Source organism: Ambystoma mexicanum, chromosome 2q (genome assembly GCF_040938575.1).
Source record: "Ambystoma mexicanum isolate Mex_15411 chromosome 2q, UKY_AmexF1_1, whole genome shotgun sequence".
In the NCBI taxonomy this organism is placed as follows: domain Eukaryota; kingdom Metazoa; phylum Chordata; class Amphibia; order Caudata; family Ambystomatidae; genus Ambystoma; species Ambystoma mexicanum.
In genome coordinates this window covers 1,150,757,017-1,150,782,755 of record NC_090924.1, presented here as the reverse complement: position 1 = coordinate 1,150,782,755, position 25,739 = coordinate 1,150,757,017, and the positions used below count along the sequence as shown (strand labels likewise).

At 43.2% G+C, this 25,739-nt stretch overlaps 1 protein-coding gene across 1 annotated transcript in view; it reads left to right on the top strand.

Annotated features, from left to right (window-relative positions):
• Nucleotides 1-4,846: 4,846 nt before the first annotated feature.
• Nucleotides 4,847-25,739, top strand: part of LOC138569069 (tachykinin-like peptide) — a 265,883-nt gene continuing 244,990 nt past the window's right edge. Inside the window, exons 1-2 of the mRNA XM_069646754.1 lie at nucleotides 4,847-4,905; nucleotides 5,080-5,349. Of these exons, the coding sequence (XP_069502855.1) occupies nucleotides 5,239-5,349 (111 nt within the window). The 5' untranslated portion in view covers nucleotides 4,847-4,905; nucleotides 5,080-5,238. The remainder of the gene's footprint in view (nucleotides 4,906-5,079; nucleotides 5,350-25,739) is intronic.

Here is a 25,739-nt window from a genome sequence, read left to right as displayed (position 1 = left end):
CAAGGATCGGGTGGCCATTTCGTCTAACCATATTGCACTTTTTCTGGTCTCCTTCTCTTTTGGGCCCTTTTTGAGGCTAGTTATTCCCAACAGCTTCATATTAAAATCGCCACATAAGACAATTTGCAAATTGGCATGTTCAGTCATAATATTGTTGATAGTGTGGGAGGTGTGACAATATACATTTAGCACATGCACTATGGTTTTTCTTCCATTTAGCATTTTTTTGGCTTCTAAACTTGCATATTGAATGTGTGGCGAAATGTTATGTATTGTTTTTATACTGAACCCACTTTTTCTCTTCACTATAATTAGCTGACCAGACATCGGTCTACCCTTGCGTTGCACAATTGCTGGGTTTAAGGCCACTTCGAAACCCTCCACACATGGCATTTTTTCCAGCCATATCTCCTGAAGACAAATTATATCAGCCAACATCAGAACTTTTGGGCAAGATTTTACTAAATGCGAAAAGCCCCTTGTGTTCCAGGTAGCTCACACTATACTATTCGTTTGGTCTTGGCATTAGCTTTCGGAGGTATCATTTATGGCTTTGGCTACCGGGGCCCAGCAATTTTGTTCTTCACCTGGCAGATCAGACGTTTTTACTTCAGGGCTTACTGTCTTGCTGCTCCTTGTATTTCCCACAGTGATTTGCTGACTGGGACCCTTGGAGAAGCCAGAGGGGCCACCTTCACTGACACCCTTGGTGTCCCAGAGGTGCCCTGCTGTTCCCTGATGCCCATTGCAAGGCCTCTACTGTAAGTAAAACTATCCCAAACCCATAGATTGTATGGGACCTGCATTTTTCTCAAGTATTGTTCTAGTTATTTCTCCATAGCAAAATACCCTGTTTGTCTGTGTAGTTCCGTAGCATATTTAATTAAAGTAAATCAATGAATTCTTCTATAGAAATCACGGGATGTGTTTTGTTAGCATTCAAAACTAACAAGCTCCTCCCAGTGTGTTTTGAGCCGGTATAGACATGCAGATTTGTTTGACTATTTTTAGGAAAACCCCTGACTTCGGTGCAGAAGGGGGGGAGTCCTGAATCCAAAAGAATTAATCACAAAACCCTATTTCCAAGTGAGTGTACAGGGTGCAAAACAAAATTCCCCATTGATCCCCTTCATCTTAAATCAGAAGTGTGAAGGTTTGTATTTTCTTTTAGTTACTTACAAAAACCCTTTACAAAAATATGGCATTTTTTTGTTACAATGATATTTTTCACTACCTTATGAATTCAAACATGAAAGATTTAAAATATGTACGTAATCTTCCAATTCTCTATACAACAAATTCTAACTTTTACATAAAGAGTTTAACATTTTTTGCCCGAATCATATCTCCAACATTTAGTTAGTTTCATTTAATTAGAGATCCTCCAATCGTTTCATTTGAGATCAATGATTTTATAGTACAGAATTATTGTTTGTTACACACGCTACAGAGTTTGGTGTAACTTTAAAGGAACCAATGTATATTAGACCACATACTACAGACAAAAATCACACCACCGCCAATTTTAGAGATACCAATTTACTGTGAAGCATATTCCACCAAATTACCTCTGGGAGTACTGCTTCTGTATTTGCCACACATTTACCAAAATATTCTAGTGTTTTTGCGGACAGAGGCAGAGGCTCACATTCCAAGAACAAGTGTCTAATGGTTTCCCTGACAGTTTTACTTTTACAAAAGCAACATGGCACATGCCCTCTCCTTGTAGGATCTCGAATCTCAATAATTTCCCGTTTGCAATACGTTGAAACAAAATCTCATAATGGCGTGTCTCCACTCTCTGTCTGGAAATCTAATCAGATATGGTTCCAACATTCACAGACACTTCCAATTTGATATCAAATGCCCATATAACAATGTATTAGATACTTTCTGTTTTGTTTCAGCCCAGCCAAAATAATGCAACAAGCATTTTTCTCGCTTTGGGTTTGTGACCAAAAGTTCAATAGTCACACCTATTTTATCTAATGTCATGCTACAACCTTCTTGCATTGATAGCAATAGCTGAGAATTTGAGTTGCCAGTTCTCAATTTGTGCCCTAGTATTGTGTATAAATTGTTTCCCGTCACCGGAATCAGCTTTCTAAAGAGTGTTATTTTTCTCCATTCGACTATACTTACCAATGACTGAAGGCCCAACTCATACCTGAGAGCTGCCAATGGAATGTACTTAGTGAGCAAGTATAACAATTCCCTCCAAATGTTAGCCTCTGTCCTATCAATCTCGTGTTGTATACTAACAGGAAAGAATTCTAGACCATAACTTAACTTTGGTAGTATCTTTAAATTATAGAACTGAATCAGCGACTGCAATGAATACCGACAGAACTTTGCGTTGACCTTTCTCATTTGTGTGATCAAGTAACCTGTACGTTTGTCTTTGCATGTGTGGTGGAAAAAACAAAATTGCCCCTTTGTTCCCATTGTGCTCTGCCCCAAACTACAAAGCCCTGCCTGTTCTTTTTAGGTGTGGAAAAACAAATGTTCCCATTGTTTTTCTTTCCCTCATATTGCATCTGTGGTAATAAGTGAAAAACGATTTTCCACTTGAATCCCTTTTCCAAAGTGTGCATTTCTATCAGAACTCAAAATGATTTTCCCATTGTGTTCCCACTTTCTGCCACTGGCCTTCAATTCAGAGGGTCAGGTGTGATTGATGTTTTTAGGGTGGAGGTTGCTGAGAGAAAAAGTATGATAACCAAATCAGCAATCACTGAGTGTTTTTGAATTGTTCTTTTTCTGTATTGGTAGGTGATTGAAAAAAAGCTGCAGGAAATTGTGACTGCATATCTTAGTATTATCTCTGTGTTGGTGCCATTAAGCAAGTCATTGTTGTTCTTGTGTTGCCACAGCATGGGTGGCTAATGTTAGTCTGTTTGTCAAATTTGTTTTAAATAAATTAATAAATATATATTTTTACTACACACTGGCCTGGTTCCTAGTCCATTGTGGCACCGGGTATTTGTTGGGGTTGGCTGCGAGACGGGTTGGAGGCCTTACCAAACTGAATTCGAAAAATAGCGCTTTGTTGTGTGTCCCCTTGATTGGGGGAAGGAACTCCCTGAGTTGAGTGTGATCGCGTAATAAACCGCTACATTTCATGTGATCAGGAAAACTGCAAATCCATAGAAAAATGATGTGCTAAATATAATTTACCTGTGCATTTAACATAATACCGTGACTGAAGCTGTAACATCAGGCTGAAATCATGCTGGTTAACACTTTAGATGTCAGCCCCTTCACAAGACTCTCATACATGTGTTAATGTTTAGGCCGATCACTGATTTTCTATGGTTTCTCAGTCGCCTTATTGTTGTGCTTTTCAAGACATCTCTGTATCTGTATTGGGGCCATCTATAGCATGTTCACCGCACATATAAGTAAAGTGAACATATAAAATGATAACTATTGTGATAGCTCAGGGTGTGTCACATTTTGGGAGCTCCGCAGTCAAATATGAACCCAGTTTAGGTGTGTCTCACAGAATCACCTATACATTGTTCTACTGGCATTTTCAGCCAAAACAATTATATTACAATAACAGAGCTGTCACAAAACTAAAGATATATTGTTATCCTCAAAAATAAATATTCTCATTGATATTGTATCCCAGGATTCATTTAAGTCCCCTGCATGGACTGCGAATGCTGGAGAGCAGTCTAAAAAAGAGCTTCAAAAAGCAGTCTGAGCACTAGGTTATATTATATTATGTTATGTTACTCTGCTTTTATATTGTACCAAATCACCACTGCAGCTTGAAAGCGCCTGAACCTTGTCTGTGACATAGTGCGGCCCTGCTAGAGTGCCCCAGACCTTAATATGCTTGCGGAATAATGAGCAAAATGAGAAATGCAAGTGTGAGAGTGGGGAATGAAGGCGGCAATTTGGGCAATTGGACAAATGGGAGTGCTTGATGTAAGCATGGATGCATGGCAGTCCACCTTCAATGGATTGTCTTCTGGTGAAAGTTAGAAAATAGATATATGTGTTGCGCTAGCATAAGCCATTTGATACCAAGGGAGTTTTGGAGAGCTATCATTTCAACATTGCATAGTTTTGTGTGTGTGAGTGACTCAAGGCTGTGGTCGGGCAATCCTGGTGGAAATGTAGGCCTAATATATCTGCTGCATGAAATGGAATGACTGCAGATATTTCCCACATGGTACTTCTGGGACTGCCAGGCCAATCTTAATTCAGATGCCCAGCCCAAGAGTGGCGCAATCAGAAAGGTCGAAGTTGCTTTACTTGTTTGGGGAAGTGTGGGAAACGGGGGGCAGGCAAGGGATGTAAGGAGAGAGAGAGGGGAAAAACGGGAGTGGGCAATCTTCTTTACGTAATCTGAAGATTTACGTTTGTTTTCCAAGGCTTTGAACTTTATCATCTCTTTTTTCTTTTGATATTAATATATAGAAAGCAATGAAATAATAAAAAATGCATACATACATCAGTGCATTTTCTGAGCTGCGATGGCTAATCTCTGCTGTTGTTTTGTCAGAAGCAGTATTTCATAATGTCGTCGATACTAGACACTAATGTAAATCATTGGTGAAGGCAATTTCTCATTTTAGTTTATTATGAGCAACTGTTCACATCAAATAAAGTGATGTTTGAGTAGCGAGGCTCATAAGCCAGAAGTTCAAACGGGCTGGCTAAACGCAGTTAAATATTGATTTAAATAAAGAATAGAAACAAGCCAAAATGTTCCATGTTGCCTCCAAATGAAGAATGAATTGAGCAAACAAATTAGGCATATTAGCCTCCACTTGAGCTGCACGTCTCAGTATGTATATAAAGGGCACCGTTGTCAATAGTGCTTTCTGGCCAGCACACACAGTTCATTAAGTAGCGGCAGCAAGAGAAGTCTGCATTTCCTATAACATCACGGTAAGTGCACAGGTGCAGGGCTACTCAGCGAATGAGCACATTTTGTTGATTTCATATTTAGATTCTAAGGAATATTTGTACATTGCACTTCCTTTAATGGTGACGTTTGCTGTAGATTTGAACAGACATTTCACATGTATTGTCACTGAAGGTCCCTTTGTTTCTTTGTTACAGGCGCTGTCCTACTCTTCCTGTAGCAACAGTGTCTATATGTTGGTAGCTCTCCAGTGTGTTGCCATCTGCCCATCTCGAATCAATCAAAGTGTTCTTAAGTGTTCTTAACTTCTGATCCACACGGTCTCTTGGACCGAGAGGACTGTCTGGGACTTTACCATGAAAGTCCTTGCAGTATTTGCAGTCCTTATACTCCTTTCAACCGGGGTGTTTGCAGAGCAACTGGGACTGAGGGAAGAAGCAGACTGGCTTAACAGGAAACCAGTTCAGGTGAGAAACCCAAGGGATCAGTTTGATTCTCAAATCAAGCCTATTGAACTCTGGGCATTACTAGATCACTGTACTATTGGATGGTTTTACTGGAAATACTATTGTAGCACAGTTCACCATAGTGCATCCGAGAAAGCTAGTAATGTACCAAAAATGCATTTTCCAAATAAATCTACTCTTCCATGTTTGACCATTTCAAATAAGCGTTTTAGAATCCCAAGATTGTATTGCATGTAATTGGCCATCAATTTAAGATCCTCTCCAGTTGCAACTTACAAAAGTGATGTATAAGCTAACATTGCATGTAGAAAGTACATGGATATTGGGTTCATTAATGATCAACCCGCTCATGAAGGTCTATTTTTAGGAATTAGAAATGCTTTCCCAGAAAAGAAAGCTACGTTTACTTTAGAACTATTTATACAGACATAGGGTCTAATTTAATTCATTTGAAAAACGCTCTGTGAATCAGGCCTAAAGTGTTTTTCAACGGTATTGCACCACTGAAAAAGGCTTTTATAAATCAAGCGATGGAAGTAAATCACTTACTTTTTCAAACCGTTTTTATTTGCACACAGATGTGCAGGCCGTTTTTGTTTTCAATGTTTAAAAATCCTGTTTTCCATGTGTCGGGGATCTTCGATTCCTCCTTCTTTTGTAAGTTAACATGCTGCTTATCCATTGGTAATGACAGGTAGGCCCCTTTCCACATGGATCTTTAGTTGTACTTGAAAAACAAAACAAAGGCCATGCCCTTCTTGTTTCAGTGTTTAAAATCTTGCTATTCATGTGAAAGGGACTGCTGTTTGGGGCCTTTACATCACCCCAAACAGTAACAGCAGCTTTTCAGTAGCTATGTCATTTAAACTCAGAAAGTTCCCGTCTGCGCTTTGTGGAGTTGGGAAAAGGATTTGTGTTAGTGCAAGAAATGCCCCACACTTGTGCAGAAGCAACTTCATGAACCGAGGCACCAGGACGCTTGAATGGCAAAGCTTCTTGGGGTGGGGGCAGGGGCCATGTCGGAAAGCACTGTGCCTTGTCAACTGAAGGCAGGAGAGGGTAGAAACTTGTCACTGCTGCCTTTTCCCTGGGTCCCGGCTACTCCCATTAGCGCCATGACACAGCAATTTGAAACTGAAAGCAGTGCTTGTTATGTGCCCAATGGCCATCTCACTGGGGCACCGAGGGGACGGGAGAAAAAATAAGCAGATGGATGAGAAAGATGAAAGGTGGGTAGGAGGCACCGAGTCGACATAAGAAAAACAGACAAAAAAGCCAAGCAGCGATTCATGGAGGCCCCCAAAAACAGCCCCATGTTGCCAGTCAGCAGTTTTATAACACAACAATATATTTCTCTCTATATTACTTTTGTTCTGGGTCTTGCCTTACAAGCTGGATTTGCAGGAGCCCTTGCGGCCGTCACTTCCCTTGGGGTATATAGAAGTGTTATCACCTTGTTGCTCTTCCACACCGGTTCCTCCACAGCAGGTACTTGTTGAAATAGAAGGATTTATAGCTTTTTGGTGGGTATTTCATGTTTCAGCTCCCTGCTGGCTGGCCATCTCGTGATAATTAGCGGGTATGTTTAAAGAGGGAAATATGTATTAGTGAGGAAGAAGCTGGTCACACTGCTCACAGTCACTTATTTGCTACATTTATTTCTAACGATGAGTCAGAGGATCTGGACTATGCCACGCCAGGCAGTCCTTTCTTATGATCTCTTCACTTGAGGTAATTTCCCGTGATGTCATAAGGTCAACGTTCATGTGACATCATTTCCTCTGATATGATTATGGAAATTACTATTGTGAAACTTTAAGATTCCTACAGATTTCTGGTCACAGAATGTTGGCATTTATGCTGAGGAAACCAAATGCATATATGAAGCAGAGGTGCTGCACCCACTATTCCATTACTGGGAGACTTTGCTTTTATTTTTCTCGTTGGTATTTCTAGTTTATTTTATTTATACACAGCTGTCATCAGTGTGTACAGAAACGTACTGCTACATTTGTTTTTTACTTTGCCATTTGCAACATGTATTTGCTGGTACTTCAGCAATGTATTGTGGTTGTGCGCCTGCTTTTAAAGCTGAAGCTTATTCCATTCTGAGGACGGTGGCTAACATTCTCATGCTGATGCTTGTTGCCATTGACATATTTATAGTTGTTACTTGCCACATTTGCCTTTAAGCATTTCACACTACTACATTTTACATTGTCCCAGCTCTCTCTTGATGTTTAGTGAGGCATTTACTTTTTTTAATCTGTGCTTCAGATGTAACTGTGTTTGTAGCTATTACAGACATAACGTCGTGTGGAATTGAAGCTTCAGACTCTTTCCATCTAGTGGCATCTTCATAACAAGGACTTGTAGCATTAATATTTACAATACTATGGCAACTGTGTCAACATTGTACATGCAGTAACATGTTTGTGTTATTTATACTTGTGTACATAATTGAGTCCTGCATGATTACCATTTAATTGATCCCTTGTTTCAGACTATTCCTGCATTGTCTTTCTAATTGCTGAGGTTTGCCGACTTACATGACATTCTTTAACGTATATACTTACATGTAGGCAGAATGACTGATGCGGGGTGGGACGCCTCCTGCATCAGAGTTCAAAAGTTGCCGGTGTAAGTTAGGATGCCTCTTTCACCCGGGTTTTGCCATTTTTAATTCTGCATTTTGGTTCTTTAGTGTCATTCTGGCATTAACCACAATGCTGCAGTTCACAATTGATAATGCTTTAATATGTAATTGTAATTGGTCATTTATAACGCGCTTAATACCCAGAGGGAGCTAAGCGCGTACCCGGGGATCGAACCTGTGTTGCTCCGTGTCGTTTTGTTTCCAAGGCGAGCATGTTGCCACTGAGCTAGCCTCCTGAGACGTGAAATAACTTTTTGGTGCACTCATGCATCTTTCTTGCATGTTGTGTTCATTAAATGACATTCTAGCATTATTGACAAGGGTGATGTTCACACTTACTTATGGTCTAACATTGATGCCAACATTTGCGTGCAATCGTGCATCTTTCTTGCATGTTGCGTATTCTCCGGATATGGTTATTTTCTTATCCGGTGGTGGGATCTTTACCTTATGTTGAGGACTCTACTGTTTTCGCACTGTCTCACACATATCTCAACCACTGTTTATGGCGGTGTATTATTTTATACTGATTTTTTAGATGCCTGATTTTAATGGGAATTGACAGTTTTTACTTTGTGAAGGCCTGCCTTGATGGATATTTCATGTTTAGGGTATGTCAGGCCCACTTCATAATGTATGCCTAGTGTAATATGGTTTTTGTGCGTGTTTATTTTGGTGTTGACATTTGCAAATCAGCAAAAGCAAAGCTATTGGTACCTGCTAGCTGTTTGTCATCTTTTTGCTGCATTTTCTTTTCGTTCACAGTTTGGTATGTGTTAGTGTTTGGCTAATTGAAGCTTAACTGACTGGCCCCCAGACCAGGATGTGGTGGTGTTGTTGTTTAAGAGAATCTTGCTTCCGAAGCAGCATTGTATTGTCACTATGTATTTTCTGTGACTGTCTGTATGCCTGTGATCCCCGAAGTGACTGTGGATAAGCGCTTTGGAGTAAAGCGCTCTATAAATTTAATAAATACAAATAAATACAAATACCCTCATACTGTTGTGTTTATCCCAAGGGCGCACACACAGTGGGCCTCATTACGAGGTGGGCGGTAAGGGGGTTAACGGCACCGGTAAAGGCAGAGCCGTTAACCCCATACCACCCTATTACGAGGTCCGCTCGCGGGACCCGCTCTGGAAGTCTGGTTTTACCAGACGTCCTTAGAGGGTCCTGCGACGGCCCAGCATGCTAACAACGGGCACGTCATTAACAGGCCCGTTGCTAGCATGCTCCCCATTCCCATTGAGCCCTATGGGGGCTGAAATGGGAATGGGGATGGTCCGGGTCTGGGTTCCCTCCAATGTCGGAATGGCCCGATATTTCCCCATTCAGGGACCACGGACCCGGATCCGAGTTTGGAGGCATCCTTGCCCTTATTAAGGGCATGGCTGCCTCCAAACTCCTAATGAGGCCCAGTATCTTTTAAAATGTATTTATTTATTTGTATAATCCACAAAAGATTTTTACAAAACGAAAATGAGAAAATAAATTCTCGCAGTATTTGTCTCTTAAGCATTTTCTTCTAGAAAGATTGAAACCATGATTGTGTTTGTAGCAGCTAATTCCGATGTAACAGGTTATTTACAATGTACTCCAGAATTTTTGACGTGCCGATTTGCCAGCTGGATCGGTCACCGCCTATCAACCTATACCACCATGCCTCTTCATTCAGTGAAGTATCGTGGCCACACAAGTTGTTTAGATAACGTGATCTAATCAGGTGAGTTCCTGAACATAAAGTCAACAAATGCTGTATAGTCTCTTTGTTGTGGGCCGACGGATTTTGATTGTAACGGCAAGTGGCTGTCTGGGAGTGGCCTCTAATGTGAAGAATTTAATTTGTTTCGAGCAAATTGAGTCTGGCTCTCAAGATAAAATCATGGGCACTTTTGTTTGGAAATTTTATTATGAAGTTGTGTAGCTCGTTTCATTTTTTTGTGTTGTACGGAAGATGAGCGGTCAATTTATTGACGCCATGTCTGTTGGTTTTGCCCAATCTAGTTCTTTAATTTTTCGTAGCACTTTCCTTGGGTTCTGAATGAGTTTGTCTTCATGACTGCCAACTGAATCCAATAACATTTCATTTTCCTTTTTCCATTCAGTGAGAAGCTCAAATTTGTCCTCTTGCATTTCTTTGTTAATCATTTTATATATTTGATTACTGTCTGTCATTCTGTATTTCCTGTATAGCATTAAGGAGTTGCAGCTTACAGTGCATTGAAGAGACAAAAGACTCAGTTCACGTCTGATGACTACTCCAGATGTTGACTTTGGCAGTCCGAGAACAGATCTCCAGGATGCGGCTTCTTGTTTGGGCCAGATTTCACTTGGGAAAGTTGGCATTCCCTCAACCCCATACGTCACGGAGGGGACTACCCTCATTTTATAGAAGTTAAGTGTTGGTATCAGTGAGTATCAGCCACATTTTCTGTCAATCACTTTTGCCTGAGCCGCTAGCATTTTGATTTTTCCATGTAAGGTTTCTTGCATTGCTGTTTCACGTTTGGAGCTGTCCAGGGTGACACCCAAGCATTTGAAACTTTGGACTGTCTCTATTTGAGTTTCTGCCAGGTGCCATTTGTTCTTATTTGATCTTCTACTGGCTTTTTGTAGTATCATTACTTTTGTTTTTCCTTTATTGACCTCTAGATGGTTTTCTCTTGTATACAGAAGCGAGTTATTCATTTTCCACTGAAGTCCAATGTGTGTTTGGTCGAATAGTGTTAAATCGTCCACGTATAGAAGCAGAGAGATTGTTGAGCTTCCGATTTTTGGTGGAAATACTCGTTCATCCGCTTCTGTGTTTTGGAAATCGCCTATGCAGGCCAGGAAGAGAGATGATGCTAGAGGGCACCCTTGCTTCACCCCACGTGTAGTTGGAATTTCTGCTGATAAGTCCCCCTGTCGATTTAATCTTACATTGTTGTTTTGGAGTATAGGGTGTGTATTGGCACCAAAATGTCTTTTGGACACTTCTAGTTTGAAGGTTTCTTCCAAAGGCGATGTCTTTAAACCCAGTCGAATGCCTGTGTGAAATCGATAAACATGACAAATAGACGCGGTTCGTGTTGTAATGCTTTGCTCTTCAAAACACTGAGCAGAAGGATGTTGCCTGCAGTCCCCGCATTTTTTTAAAAGCCTGCCTGTAGATGGTCGTTGCAATTTACAGATGCTGCCCAAGATTGACATTTTTTCATCAGTAGTGACCCAAAAACTTTACTAATAGCATCAAGCAGTGCTATGGGGCAGAAGTTTTGGGGGTCATTCTTGTTCCCTTTTTTATAGATCAGTATCACGATCGCAGAGTTACAGGATGGTGGCAGCGATTTTGTCTCTGCACATCTTCTGAGGATTAGACTGAGTAAAGCTGCCCATTCAGTAGACTGAGATTTTAGCTCGAAGTTTGTGATTCCATCTGGCCCAGAAGCCCTGGAGCTATTGAGTTTTTTTAATTGCGTCTTCTATATCTTCTCTGTTGTCAAGATTGATCCACTCGGAGCTGTTTAGGAACACGTCCTCTTGATATTCATCATGGACGGATTGAAACACACTTTCGAAATGGGTTTCCCATGTGTGTTGCCCAATATTATTGGGCATTTGCTCTGCCATTGGATTCAGACGATAGGAGATTGCTCGCAGCTGAAAGGGGGATTCATCCCGTGATTTTTTGTTTCACTTAATCGAATAATCTTGATTTGGAAATTAGCCTTACCAAAAGCCCTGATTTGAAAAAGACACTGATGTGTCGAAACACGTGTTATCTACTAAGGGCAATAGAATAAATATCAACCTTTTCACAAGTATCCAGTGTGGCGCAGTTCCTAAAGTGTGGAGCAACATTTTAAACTGTTTTCTATATTATTGTCGCTTCTACACAGGTTCTCTATTGTAGGAGTGATTTCTCACTCTGTGGAAGAGTTTTTTGTTTGCCGATTGATGTTTGTACGACCTGAGTAGTGGTTGGTCGTCAACTGATTTTATTTCCTCGGTTTTCCGACAGGACTGATATTTTGCTGTTAGTTCTTTAATAGCATTTGCAGTTAGTTTAATTCGGGAGCCCTCTGTATTAGTCTCAATGTGCATTTTCATCCTTTCATTTTTCTTACAGGGGATATTTCATGTCATTTCCAGAAGATTATGATCGCTGGCAGTTGTTCGTAGTACTTTGAACGCGCTTGTCAGCTGCAGCAAGGGTTTAGAAACAAAGACGTAATCAATTGTAACCTGTGACTCAATGCATTCCCACGTCGGTGGCCTGTTTTGTTGTGTGAAAATGATATCCAGGTTATGTAAGTCTCGTGATTGTGTCATGTCTAACCATGCTTTCCTTCGTCGTACTGTCGGAGCTGCCTTTAGTTTGGATTGTTTTGAATTATCCATTTGGCACACTGCATTTAGATCACCACAGATGAGTAGATATAGTGTCATGAGCATTGCCATGGTCTCGTCGATCATGTGCTCCAGTGTTGAAATGAATTTAGCAGATTCTATGACTGCCGGATTCCAGTAAGTGTTAACAATGACTGCTGTGTTTGAATCGGTTTGTTTTTTTTTGTTGTTCGTTTGGTCCTATGTTGCCGTGACCGCAAGAACAGATGTGTTGTCGATCAAGATTTTATCCAGTGTCAGGCTACAGCCATTGCGGCATGTCGTTAGAATACCTGAGGATGGGCGACCAAAATGACCTTTGGCTGCGGGGGCAATTGCAATTTCATATCCCTCTATGGACGGTGGTTTGGCCAACCATGTCTCCTGCAGGCATATGATGTCATATGTTCCCAAATTTACATCACCTGGAGCCGTTAGGTGCAGGTATCCTCTAGTGTTCCACGAACATAATTTCAGGTTGTGTTGGGGTGCATCCTTTTGAGATTCTGTTGACTGATTGCCCTCCGGCTCGAATTGCTATTTGTTTAGATGTGATGCAAGCGCTTTCGGTAGCCATGACCAGATGCCTTGTTTGTTTTCTTGTTTACTTAGTGTTGCCGTTTGCGACCTGTTGCACTGCACGGATTGTGTGATGGCTCTCATGATCGTACGTGCATTTTCTTTTGTGTTTAACAATAGCTCATTAGTATTTGATTTCTTGTGTTCATATTTATCTGGAATTTGCCTATTTATGGTTGCAGCGCTCTTAGAGGTGCTACTTTTTCTTATCCAACTGCCTTCATCAGTTGTTTTCTCCATCCTTGTCCTTCTGTTGGTTTCAATATCTTCCTGAAGGACTCTATGCGTTAGCTCTGTGGAATTTTTCCACCTCAGGTTAGGAATTGCCTCGTCTTGCTCCTCTCTGCTATGTGTGTTTTTTTTGATTAGCCGCCTGGTTTCTCTTGAACTGTGCGACGTTTGACCTTTTGATGTTGTTTAAAACATGTCATATCCCATTTTTCTGATTTTGGTTGTGGCCTTGCATAAGATTTTTTGTACTGACGATGAGTCGATGTACAAGTTAGATGAGGCTCTTTGATGGTCATGCCATGGTTTGACAATTAGTAAGTCATCTGACTTTATTGCCTGAATGTTCGGGATGTGGTGTAAAATCGCAAGGATAGGTCTTCTATTCAGGGTTACAGGATCTGTGTTACTTGGTCTCTGCTCCATTTTGAAAGTCCATCTTGCCTCTTTTGGTCTTACGCTCCTTGGATGGTATATTTCTGTTCTGGATCTATAATACGTTTTCGACATTTCTTTTTGGGTTACACCTTTTAAAGCACCTGGTGTGTGTGTCAGGTGTCACCTTGGCAACGCCTTTGCTTTTGTATGTTTCCTCTGAGTCAGATTTTCTGCTATTTGATACAGTCTCTCAGTGATCTTTTTGCTATTTCCATCTGGGACTCCATCTATTGTCTCATTTTCAGTCATGTCTGTCTGATGGGTGTACCAATTTGCTGTTTGTGTTGTTCTTTTGCATTTCTCTTCCAAGGTTAGGAAATGTCTATCAATGCTGTCATCAAGGTTTTTTGGTGTGAGTTTAAATTGCTCGGCACATGGTGCCTTCGGCGTGATGCCCTTTCCTTGCGGTGCTTGATCAAAAGTTACTTCATCTGCAGTTTGACTATAAACAGATGAGTTGCAAACCAAACCAAGGTTGAGTCACCTGTGAGATGCTCACTTATGTTCATCAACTCGTCATTGCTGAGGAAATCCTCTGTGGACTTTGGAGAACAAATTCTCTCGCTTTCACTGGTGCAGGTTGTATTTGCTGTAAGTGCTCACAGTCTGAATTTGCCGAGCTGTGAATAGCGCCATTTTTCCTCATTATGTTTGGTGCTGTTACATTATTTTGCACGATTGTCACCTTCTTCGGCTGCACAGTCGCACCTTGCGGCAGTGCCTTGGGATTTCCAAGGGTCATCACTGGTCCTGATTTTGGTTTGTCAAATATTGAGTGTTAGGGAGAATTCTCTGTTTAGGCTGAATTTCCTAACCTAGTGAGTCCCCCAGCAGCTTTGCTGGATTTCTGGAGTTTGTTTTTTTCTCCTGCCAAGAGTGAGACTCTTTTTCTCGCACTCTTGGACATGATTTGGGGTATTCATGTGTTGATCTATGTGTTTTATGGGCTATGGGGTCTTTTACTCCATAGGGTCTCATGTGTTTTTTTTCTATGTGTGTTACACAGCACCCTCGGTGCAGTAACACAGGGGTGTCCTAGGTGACCCCCACCATAGACTCCATACCCTGGGACTGACTACTGTCTCCCAGGGCATGTAAAGTCACCATCGGCTTTACTAGTCCCAAATTACTAACAGAACCGGTACAAACCATCATATTGTGGACATACTGGTAGGGGCAATTCGATTGCCCCTGGGTCTGTTGATCGAGGGGGCACTGTCCCGTCCCCCCTCGTCGAGTTTTGGCTGGTGGCAGTGGATACTACTTGTTATATTCCTTAAGAATATTCTCTATGGGATTTTCCCATGTATTTTACTCGCACCACTTTTTGGTGCAATGTTAAAGATACCGCCGGTTTATTTATTTAATATTAATTCACCGGTAGGATCTTTGCGCCAGAACTCGGTTTTAAAATGGCGTTTGTGTTCGCCTCTGTAACTCCAAACCAAAGGTCGAGCCCTTTGTTCCACTTTTGGCAGGCTTCTACACAGAAGCCCTCCAAAGTGGTGCCACTCTATCTGGGTACCACAGGGGGTGTAGGAGGGGGTTTAGGCACCTTGGACTAAGTTGCCTTGCCAACCCAAGTCACACTCTTGCGTGATTGGCCCAAGTGGTGAGCCGCCCCGCTCACCACTTAGCATGTTTGATTGACAGCTAGGCTGAATGACTGAGGGTTTCTTACATAAAAGCAGGGCTTTTGGGACTGGAACTTCAGAAGTCGCCACAGGACCTGAAAATCCGAAGAGGGAGAAGCTGAGCCGACCTGCTACGACGACACCACCGGTGGAGCCCTGCTGAACTGACTCACCACTTCCCAACGACAGAGGAGATCTCCCTGCTGGAGAGACTTCTTCCCTTGACTGGTGGGAACAACCAGTTTGCCTTCTTTTTCGCTTCCAAGACGTCCAAGTGATCGAATTGCCAGTGCCAAGAACCCCAGCAACCGTATAGCCACTTACCCTTGCACCGCGAATAAAAGGACCGCTCCTTTTAATTGAGAACTCCGCGGCAGTGCAACAACCTTCTGCTTTCCTCCACGACGAGATCCTCTCTTCCCCCGGACGATGCACTGACTTGCATCAGCTGCCAGGAACAACTGCCCACGCTGGAGCGTTCTCAACATTTTAAGGTACTGTGTCCGCTAGGCCTCCCTTTCTATAGATTGCTACAAGGTGACAGTAACTCCTTAACCTTCTGGACTGGGCTGGCCGCCTGACCATCTAACTGGTCCCTTTCTGTTGTCCAACACTTTTCTGAACCTTTGTCGAGACTTCGGTGCACTTTCAACCGTGTGACCTTGGACACATTTCTCGCGGATCCTCTTAAAGTGGGTCCGGCTTTCTGAACTTTAACTTCACGGTTTTAACCTGCCTTCTTCTCCTACTGTGTTAGTTTTAAAGTGTTGGGACCTGTTCTATCTATGCTTTGCCTTTCTCTCCCTTGTTAACCAATTTATTAGAGTACCATCTTCGTTAAGCGCTCACCGCTGTCTGAAAATAAGTGTGGCTTTACTAAAGACTTGTCTAATAACCGTTTAAGGGAGTGTATATCTTTTAGTGACCGTGTTTTTGAACTGCTTGATATTAGTGCCAGTGTGTTTACTAGATGTGTTTTTAAATAAATAATGATATCTCTTTTACACCAAGCTCTGGTCAGTGTTTGCTTGTTCTACTGTGCTCTCTTGACCTATTGTGTATGCTCTGTATACTGCCGAGCTCTTCTTGAGAGAAGTCTGACTGCTCAGCCACAGCTACCAGGTAAATCTGGGTGGTGCAGACTGCTACATATTGGGTTTACTGCCAAACACCTGTAGTCTTAAATCTTTTGCAGTGGTCCCAGAGGGAACTGCACAGGTTTCTGTCTAACATTGAGTATGCCATATCTGGCACTTCGTTTAGTACTTGCTCTGTCGCGCTTTCATCTGTCAGTTTTCCTACCACCATCAGTACTGTTGTTTGTTTTAAGACGGTATCTGAACCCACATCTTTCACCGAGTGGCCGTCAAATCAATATTTTTTATTGTTTGTCAGCTTATATCTTTCTTGAGTTTGACCTTCGTCTCGGCTTTTTGTACAGCATCTTTGCTTGAAATAACCAATGCTATTTTTGACATTAGGTCACATACTATTTGATCTGTCTTGACGGTCATAGTGTCTCTTTCTTCGTGGGCTGTGATATAACCCTTGACAAAAATCATTTTGGAGAGCAGCATGGCTTGTATGGATGAGTAGTCTTGCAGTGTATCATAAATTGACTCAGTTAACTTGCAGAAAGGCGCGAGGGCTATTGTTAAAGCGGACATGATGGTTGTCATGTCAAGTTTCTTGGCAGGCGTCTCAATGGGCGCTACTGTTGGATGTGTGGTGGCTCTTTTCATCAGAGTTGACATCATTGTACTTTGAGGATGAGTATTATGCAATGACGCATTGTGGGAAGAGTCCATTGAGCATCTATGGTGAGAGCGTGACTCCATGGAACTTCTACGGTGAGAACGTGACTCCGGACAATAAATGGCCTCATGCATTGGAATTGTCATGTGTGTACTGTCAGCATAAGAGTGTCTGCAATTTGCTGTTGTGTTGCAAGCAAACAGGGGCTTTTGTAGAGCCTTCTTTAAGACAACGTCCTTTAAAGAGTATCCATGGTCACTTTCCATTTGAGGGATCGGTGTGTCAATCAGCGTGGCTTGTTTGTCTTTATCCATTGTGGCGGATGGGTGCTTATCTACTGTGTCTACATCAGCTGAGGCATTTGCTGATGTTTGCTCTTCACTTGAATCTAGTATTCCAACTTGGTGGCCCTTTTCTGTGCTATTTTGGGGTGCCCCTTTTTCATTACTCGTTGTGTGTTAGATGGAGAGTTGCTTTGCCATGTCAGGCATAGGAGTTTTCTCAATCCGTGGGCCATCACTATCTAGTATGTCTTTCCATCGCACAGGAGTACTGTATTTGTCCAAAGGCCTTGTGGGATTCAGCACCTTTGTCTTTCCTGGTGTGAGTGTGGGTGGATCATTGCACTTCCCTGTTGGCACATCTAGCCTTCGTTGTTTTGTACAGGGGAAGTTATCTTTCACTGCTGCTAACATCTCAGCATCAGATACTTCCTTGAACTCTTTGTGCTTCGTAGATAGTTGTGCCTTGAAAAACTCTGTCAGGATGCGCACACTAGTGGATTTGGCTGTGCCTGATTTCCTGACACAACCACTGCCTCCGCGTTTTCCTTTTGGGGCCATCTCAGCTTTGTTGCCTCTCCCCTTCACTTGCCTATTGGAATTAGTTATGTTTTGTTTTTTTAACAGTTTTTTTGTTTGAGACCTCCATTTCCGTGGTATGTCTCATGCGTTTTTTCACATTTCAAGTCGATGTTAGCAGAGCTGTTATGCAGGGTTCTGCTGTGAGTGCTTGAACCAGCTGTGTTGACTCAGCTGGGAACAGATCCTGCTGTGTCTGTTCTCTCGATGTACATGGATCTGGGCTTTTGGGCTTGCCCGTGCAGCCTGAGCAACGACTGAGAACGCCCTCTATCCTCCTGCGCTGGCCTACTGCACCCTGGCACGTGACCATCAATGGAAACGCTGTGATCTCGATTGGGCACAGGCTCGGGCCCATGGCAGCATTCATCCACGAGAATACCCGCCGGCCCCGGTGCTGCCCTTGAGCCATGCTGGCCAACACCCACCAGGTCCCCACTCACAGCGTCCCTCTCCCCTCCATCTCCTAGTCCACCACCGACACCGCACACAGCGTCTCGCCTCGCCCTCCCTCCCGAGGACAACGGCAGAACAACAGGTGCAGCACTGCCTGGCGGGCTGCCAACCTCGGGCGAGGGCATGGCATAGCCATTGGGGACCGCACCTCCAGCACTTCGGACTCCTCCTAGTCCACCTCCACCTCTACTGGTAAGTGCGTGTTACATTTCTTTAGCACAGTAGTGTGACGTTTTCGTTAAGTTTTGTGTATGGCCTTCCTCAAAACCGGCCTCTTTCATGAAAACTGCATGGGGATCATTGGCTCTGGGACATGCCTCTGGGAAAAATGTTGTTAGTAGAGCTTCTTCTAACGCCTGCACTTTCTCGCTGTCTTGTCGCAGGCGGGCGCTCCGGAGACATCGCCCATCTTCATCCTCTTGGGTTAGACTGCAAGTGGGAAACCTAGCAGCCCTCCCAGCCATGTCTTATTGTCTTGGGGCCAAAACAGTGAGCTGTGTGTTGCTTCGTTCTGCCACAAAATCTGTGGAAAAAGAGATCAAAGGGGAACTTGCCCCAAGAGTCTCCCAGTCTCCCAGCCCACCGTTTTCCTTACCTGGTTGTTTCTGTATTCACTGGACCACCAACTATGAATCTCTATCTGTATGTTGATATCTTCAATTGGGGAGTGAATTAACCAGGGAAGGTGGATGGGGGGTGCTCCCTGCTGCGTTCTCGCGACAGACCACTTTTCCGCCCTCTTCTCACCGCGCGCTTTGTGCTGTAAATGGGCTTTTGTAGAAAACAGTCTCTCATTGTTGGCGAAAGACTCTGCCTCTCTGTAGTAAAAGTGGTGAACAGACTTGCTGCTGATGCTGCTTGTGACCACGACAGACCACTTTTCCACCCACTTCTCTGTTACTTTCTTTCTTTCTTTCTTTGTTACTTCTTCAGATGCAAGAAGGGGAGATGCATGTAATATCCTGTAGCTGTGCCTGAGTGTGTCTGATGATGTCCTGTCATGATGTCACTGAGAGAATGTTCCCAGAATGCTTGGAATATTTATATGTGTACATTTGAAGGTCGGTGTTCCAAGCTAGGCAGTTTGAATGACTTAGCCTGGGCAGTGGGAGCCAGTGGACTCACCAATATCTCCTGCTTAACTTAATACTCTAAACTCCTATACTTCAGTGTAACTTGAACTGTCATACCTGAAAACTTAAATAAAGGAACCTACAACCTCCCCTGATACCTCAACAAGTGTACTTTTTATCAGTGTCATTGCATTGGAGGTCTGGAACACTGAACGCACATATGAAGAATGGTGCAGGACCTGAACGCCTACTGCGGTGGATGGAAATATTCTTACTATGTGTATTAGTAATGTTTTTGTATGGGATCACTAAATTCCACACATTTCCGAGCTGTTAAATATATATGCTTTCTATGAGGAGCATATTTAAGTAAGCATAGCGAGTTTAAAATATGTTTTCATATGATTGACAACGAAGGTCCAAGAGCCTGTTATGAATGTGCTTTGGTTGGGGATGGTAAGGAGGGGGGAGGGAATGCACACGGAACGTATCACTAATAGCATGTATGTACAGTGCATTGTGCGATGGTGTTGCTACTATCACAAAATGCGATGCAAATTCGCCATGATTACTTAAATATACACTAAATGGTGTACATTCTTTTAAATGTGCGCGCTATGTGCTCTGTGCACACACTCCAATATTATTATTAGAAATGGTAGAAAGCATTCTGCTCACTACAGTAGACTTAATTATGTTTTACTATTTCTATTAGTGGATCGTTTCCTAAGTGCCCCATCATTCCTCCGCCTCAAATATCATTCCAAGTCCTTTGTTCTCAGGATATTATTCTTAGCTCAGTCAGCCATCATTTCTGTGTCAAGAAAGAGGCGCAATCCATCTGCCCCTAATGACCCCCCTTCTTCCCTGAAGTAAACATTAGGGATTATGCTTCCTGCTTTAGCTCAGCCTGCACAATGCCTCCTCTTTCTGCATCCACTCTTTAGCTTGGGACACTCCCTGATGTGTGTGCAATTGTTTGCTAGAGATGGTACCCCCTCCATGAACCTGCAACTTTATGCTAGGGTTGACTTTCCTTATCCCTGCTCTCAGGACCCTAAATTTCCCTTCCCAAGTCCACACTGGGACTGTGCAGTACTGATCACTGCAGAGGGCTGCAGTCACCCCGATCGATATTGTTGGATGCCTAGAGAAAGTTCTGTTTTCATTATCTGTGTAGTGTTCAGTTTTTTGGGGACTATTAAACACAATGATCATATAATGCTTCAGACATAAGAATCACCTGATGGGTGTAAAACAGGTGTCTATTTACTCAGTTCCACAAGGTTTATTTTCTGTGTCCACTTTACATACTAGCTGCTGCTTGTGTTCTTGATGTGCTTTCACAATGCTGCACTTCATACCAGACCTGAGGTCCGAAAGAGACACCAGTAGAGTGGCAATTGTCAGTGACAAAGTAGGAGACAGAGAACAAGTTATAAGAGACAATTAGACAGAAAATTAGATCAATATATAAAGAGATAGCAGGCACAGAAGAGAGACAAACATAGACATGGAGATATGCAAAGAGAATGCCTAAGACATCAAAATGAAGTGGGCACATGTCAGGCCAGATGAAACCAAAGCGTGATAAAGAGACAGAAATACAGAGTGGGCAGATAAGATATAGAGGGCTTCATTATGAGGTTGGCGGTAACCTGCTGGTGCCAACCGCTGGTTGACGCTAACCCTGTAACACTGAATCCCACACTTCATTTCCCGGTGCTACCAGGACATTACAAGTCCCGGTGGCCCGGGAAGTCAGGTGTCGGATTTTGTAAGTCCCCATTCCCATGGAGTTCCATAGTACTCCATGGGAGTGGGAAGACGGAAGCACCGGCACCGTTGCTAACAGTGCCAGTGCTTCAGTGGTGATTCTGCCTACCAGGGCTGAGGCGCTCTGCAGTGTGTAAGCTTACCAGGACCCTTGTTTCCAGACTACCACACTTGTAATGAGGCCCAGAGACTTAAAGAGGAATAGGCAACGAAAAGGGGCTAGATTCACAGAGCAGGGAAGAGACAGACAAAATGGGCTATCTTACTTGACAGGCACTCTCTACACAGGAATTTGAGCATATTGTCCCAGATACCAGTATGGATTGTGCTATGCAGTTCAGAGACTGACGGATTGCTGGGAGCTTTTGCTCATCAACCCTCTACATTGTTCTGATTATTTCAATACTCTCCTTTGTATCTGTATTCCTTGCGCGTGACTGTTGTTGGATTCCGTTTGTGAGTGCTCTGTGATCCCATTATTTCTGGGATTCTGTGTGATAGAACGTGTGGACATGCTCAGTGGTTTCCAGTTGTCTGACTGCTCTGTGAAGTTGTGTTTGACTCTTTGTGTTGTCAGTGTTTGCCTTCTTTTTATTTCCCAGCATGTGGCCACTCTGTGAAAACCTTTATGTGGTTATTCTGTTATTCCCTGTCTGTGCTACACTTTCATTCCCATAACCTAATTTGCTGTGTCCGGCTGCTACTTGATGTCCATTTGTTGGGCTACTCTGTGATTCCCTGTCTGTGTTTGCTATGTGACTGCCTGTGTGAATGTAGCCTGTGATTCCCTTTGCAGAGCTTCTCTGTGACTGTATTGGCGTCTGACCTGCAATGTTCCTGTGGGTGACTATTCCTGTGTGTGGCTTCTTGATGTTTCCCTTTGCATGGCTGCTTTGTGAGTGCCTGGGTGTGCCTGCTCTGTGATTCCCTGTGCAGCGTGGCTCCACCTTTATTCCCATAGCATGGCTGCACTGTGATTAACAGTATATGGCTGCTCTGCCATTCTCTGTCTGTGATGGTCTTGTGCATTTTTTTGCTGATTCTGTGTTTGTAGCTGCTCTGTGATTGTGTGGATGACTGTTCCGTGAATCCCTGTTTGTATCTGCTTTGTGATTTAGAGTGTGAGGTTGATTTCTGATTGCCTACATGTGCATGCTCTGTGATTCTCTGTATGTGGCTGCTCTATAAGTGCCTGTGTGTGTGGCTGCTCTGTGATGCCTCGGGCATCACTGCCTATTCATTGTATGTGTCCTTCCTTTACTGGTTGATTACTGTGTACCTGATCCTTGCACCAAAACATAAGTATGTGGAGGTTCCTCAATCAAGAAATGTTTAAAAATATGAGTCTAAGTAGTACATTTTAGACCACATTGGGCCTCATTCCGAATTTGGCGGTAACACAACAACGGCGCTGGTAGTGCTACCGGCGTCGTTGTTACCATAACGCCACATTACGAGTTCTGCTTGCGGTTGCACTCTGCACTCCTGGTCAGACCAAGTGTGCAGAGCGCCACCCAGGAGCAGAACTCGTGACTGCACCTGCACCGTTATAAATCGTGCCAGTGCAACCATGCTCCCCACCCCCATTCTGCCCTATGGGTCAGAATGGGGATCGGGAGTCTGGCCATACCGGCATTCGCAAATGGGCAATTACCGGTCCATTGAACTCGTAATGGGCCGGTAATGGCCCATTCGCGGGTGCCGGTAGCGAGTTTGGCGGTAGCCGTGCCCTTATCCATGGAAACCATCTATAAAAATACTCACTCATTCTCATTCTCCCTCGCATTTTCACACACTCACACATTTTGTCTCTCTGTTTCTCTTTTTCCCACCGTGTCTTCTCTCTGTCTGCCCTGTATTACAATTTGCTTTGTTCCCTCTTCTACCACTTGGTATTATTAACTTTAACATCACCCATGCTTTCTGCTCTCTCGTAGACTGTGCTGCCTGAATCTGTTTACCCTGTGCTGCCTATTTTCTCCTTCACCATGTTGCCTGACATTCCTACCCTGTACTGCCTCCCCTACTACAGCACTCTGCCTGCGCTCTCCTATCCTGTGCTTCAAGACCTCTCATATCCTTTGATTCGTGCCTTTTCATGTACTTTCCATGCATCATTCTTCTAACTTTGATGGTTGCCCCCTCTTCTCCTTTTCTGCCTGCTCTTTTTTGCCTCTTGGTGTTAGCCATGTCATACACCCTGCTTGCTGCACTCTATTGACAAAAAAAGAGTGTTTAATGCTCCGGCCAACGGTTTCCCAGATCATAATCTACGAGGAATCATCAATGGGGAAGAGTAGAGGACAAAAAAAGAGTTACAAATAAAGGACTAACAGAAGAAGATATAAGCTAGTTGGCCAAATAGGGGGAATGTTTGCGAAAGCGCAGGTGCATGATTCTCTAATAAGCCAGGGACGTGAAAGAATTGTGCTGCAAATTAAGAGTAAATTCAAAGGTTTCAGTAAACAGAGGAATGTATACTTGAGTGCAGCTTTAATATGGAATATTCTTTTATAGTGTTTGTTAGGCAGAATTACATGCAGTTCCAATTGGGAACACCGAACACAATTAAGACTACAAGTGACAGTACAAATTCACCTTTGGTACAAGCCTGTACTACACAGTAAAGTGGTAGCGATGGCTGAGCAGCCAGACTTATCTCAATAGTAAAGTGAGCAGTACCAGAAGTTACCCAAAGTACAGCAATTACTATGGTTCAAACGAACACTGACTCAAGGTTTCTGAGTAAAAGAATATACATTTATTTACACATCATTTGTAAAACAATTCACTAAAGTAAAGCAGTAGATAAATCACACTCTTAATATGCTGCACACCACCAAATAGATTCTGGACAAGTTAAGCTCAAAATGAAGTGTGAGCAAAATGGCACTCCGGCAATTTAAAAGGGAGGGAAAGACAGGGTTAGACATAAATTAAGCAGCACCAACAAGTAAGTAAGCAGGGCAATCTGGAAATGTCTACTACAGTAAGGAAGTCAAATCAAGAGGCCTGAGCCAAAGTCAATGGATCAGAATCTTTGCAGAGGATCACACAGTTCAGAGTAGTTTGCGGTTAAGTCTTCGCCAAGAGTTCAAAACGGAAGAAAAGTTACTTTAAAGAATAGAGAAGGACAAGCCCTTGGATTGGCAAAAGATTTCAAACACTTTCACGGCGGTCGGACGGAACAAACAACTGGGTTAGCACAGTACCTTTAGAGCAGAAGAATGCTGTAGCTGAGGCAGACGTTCCTGGCAGATCCTGCAGGCTCACGGTTCCTGAAGCAACTGTCGGACTGACAAGGAGAAGGAAGACTGGAGGGTCCTGCACTGCCCAGGGAAGAAACCGGCAGCAGAGCAAAGCGATGAAGAAAAGGTGTGCTCCTTAAAACCCAAGCAGGGTCCAGTCCTCCTGGCTACCCAGTTCACTTTATCTGTGAACAGCAAATTCAACCAGAGGAGAGAGGCCTGGCTTGAAGTTTGGAAAACTGGTTGGTCCCAGCTCAAGGGAAGAAGATTCCTTGCAGATCTTCTCTGTCGTCGAAGTTTGGAGATTTGAACCCACAGCAGGGCTTCACCAGCTTCTCTTCTGTTTTCTCGATCCAGTGGCCCCAGAGACCTGCTTATTATGCAGTTTTCCCCCATTCACACAGCCTGCTGTCAATCACACAGCAGGGTGGCTGTCCTGGCGGGACAGTCACCACAGCCAATCATACAGAGTACGACATGGGTCTCCAAGGAGACCCTGTGTAGGGAGTCTCAAACCCCTCCCTCACATCTTGTCCCCCTCAGACATTCAGGCACCTAGGGAGGGCTTCTGTGCAGAAGCCTGCCAAACGATGGCGAACAAAGGAACCAAACGGGGTTTGGCGCGCAGAGTAAAACACGAGAAAGACCTTTACAAAAAGAAATGGCAAATAAACCCAGCCGGAACCGAAATAAAATGAAAGGGGTCCAGCGGGTTTACAGTTCGAGGCTACTAACTTAGCCTAAAACAGTACCAGGGCTATTTTCATAGTACGCAGTAGGAAAAAAATGATAGATACCACTGCCACCAGCCAAATCTTAAAGAAAGAGGAATGAAATAATGTACCATGAGAAACAGACACACCGGGATAATTATTAACCCTTTACAGTACTCTAAGGAAGATAGTTTGTACTGGGTCTGTGAATTTAAAAAGACTAATAAAGTCAATGGCAACTTTACATGCTCTGGGAGACAGTGGTCAGTCCCGGAAAATGGAGTTCTAAGTGGGAAGTCTGAAAAAGACAACCATGTGTCACTGCACTAAAGGTGTTGTGTGACACTCAGTAAAAAGATGATGCCTATGGAGTAGGTGAGGCTCCACAGTCCATGAACACATACAATTGTGCAATACATAGCCAAAAACACATGTAAGAGTGGGAAGAAAAGGCTCACACAAAAATAAATCCTAGAAATCCAGCAAAGCTGCTGAGGGACTCAGTACGTAAGGTGAATTTGGCACTTCTGGAGAATTCTCCCTAACAGTGTTTTGCAGTGTTTACAGTTAAACAAAACCTTATACAACATTAAAATACAATTA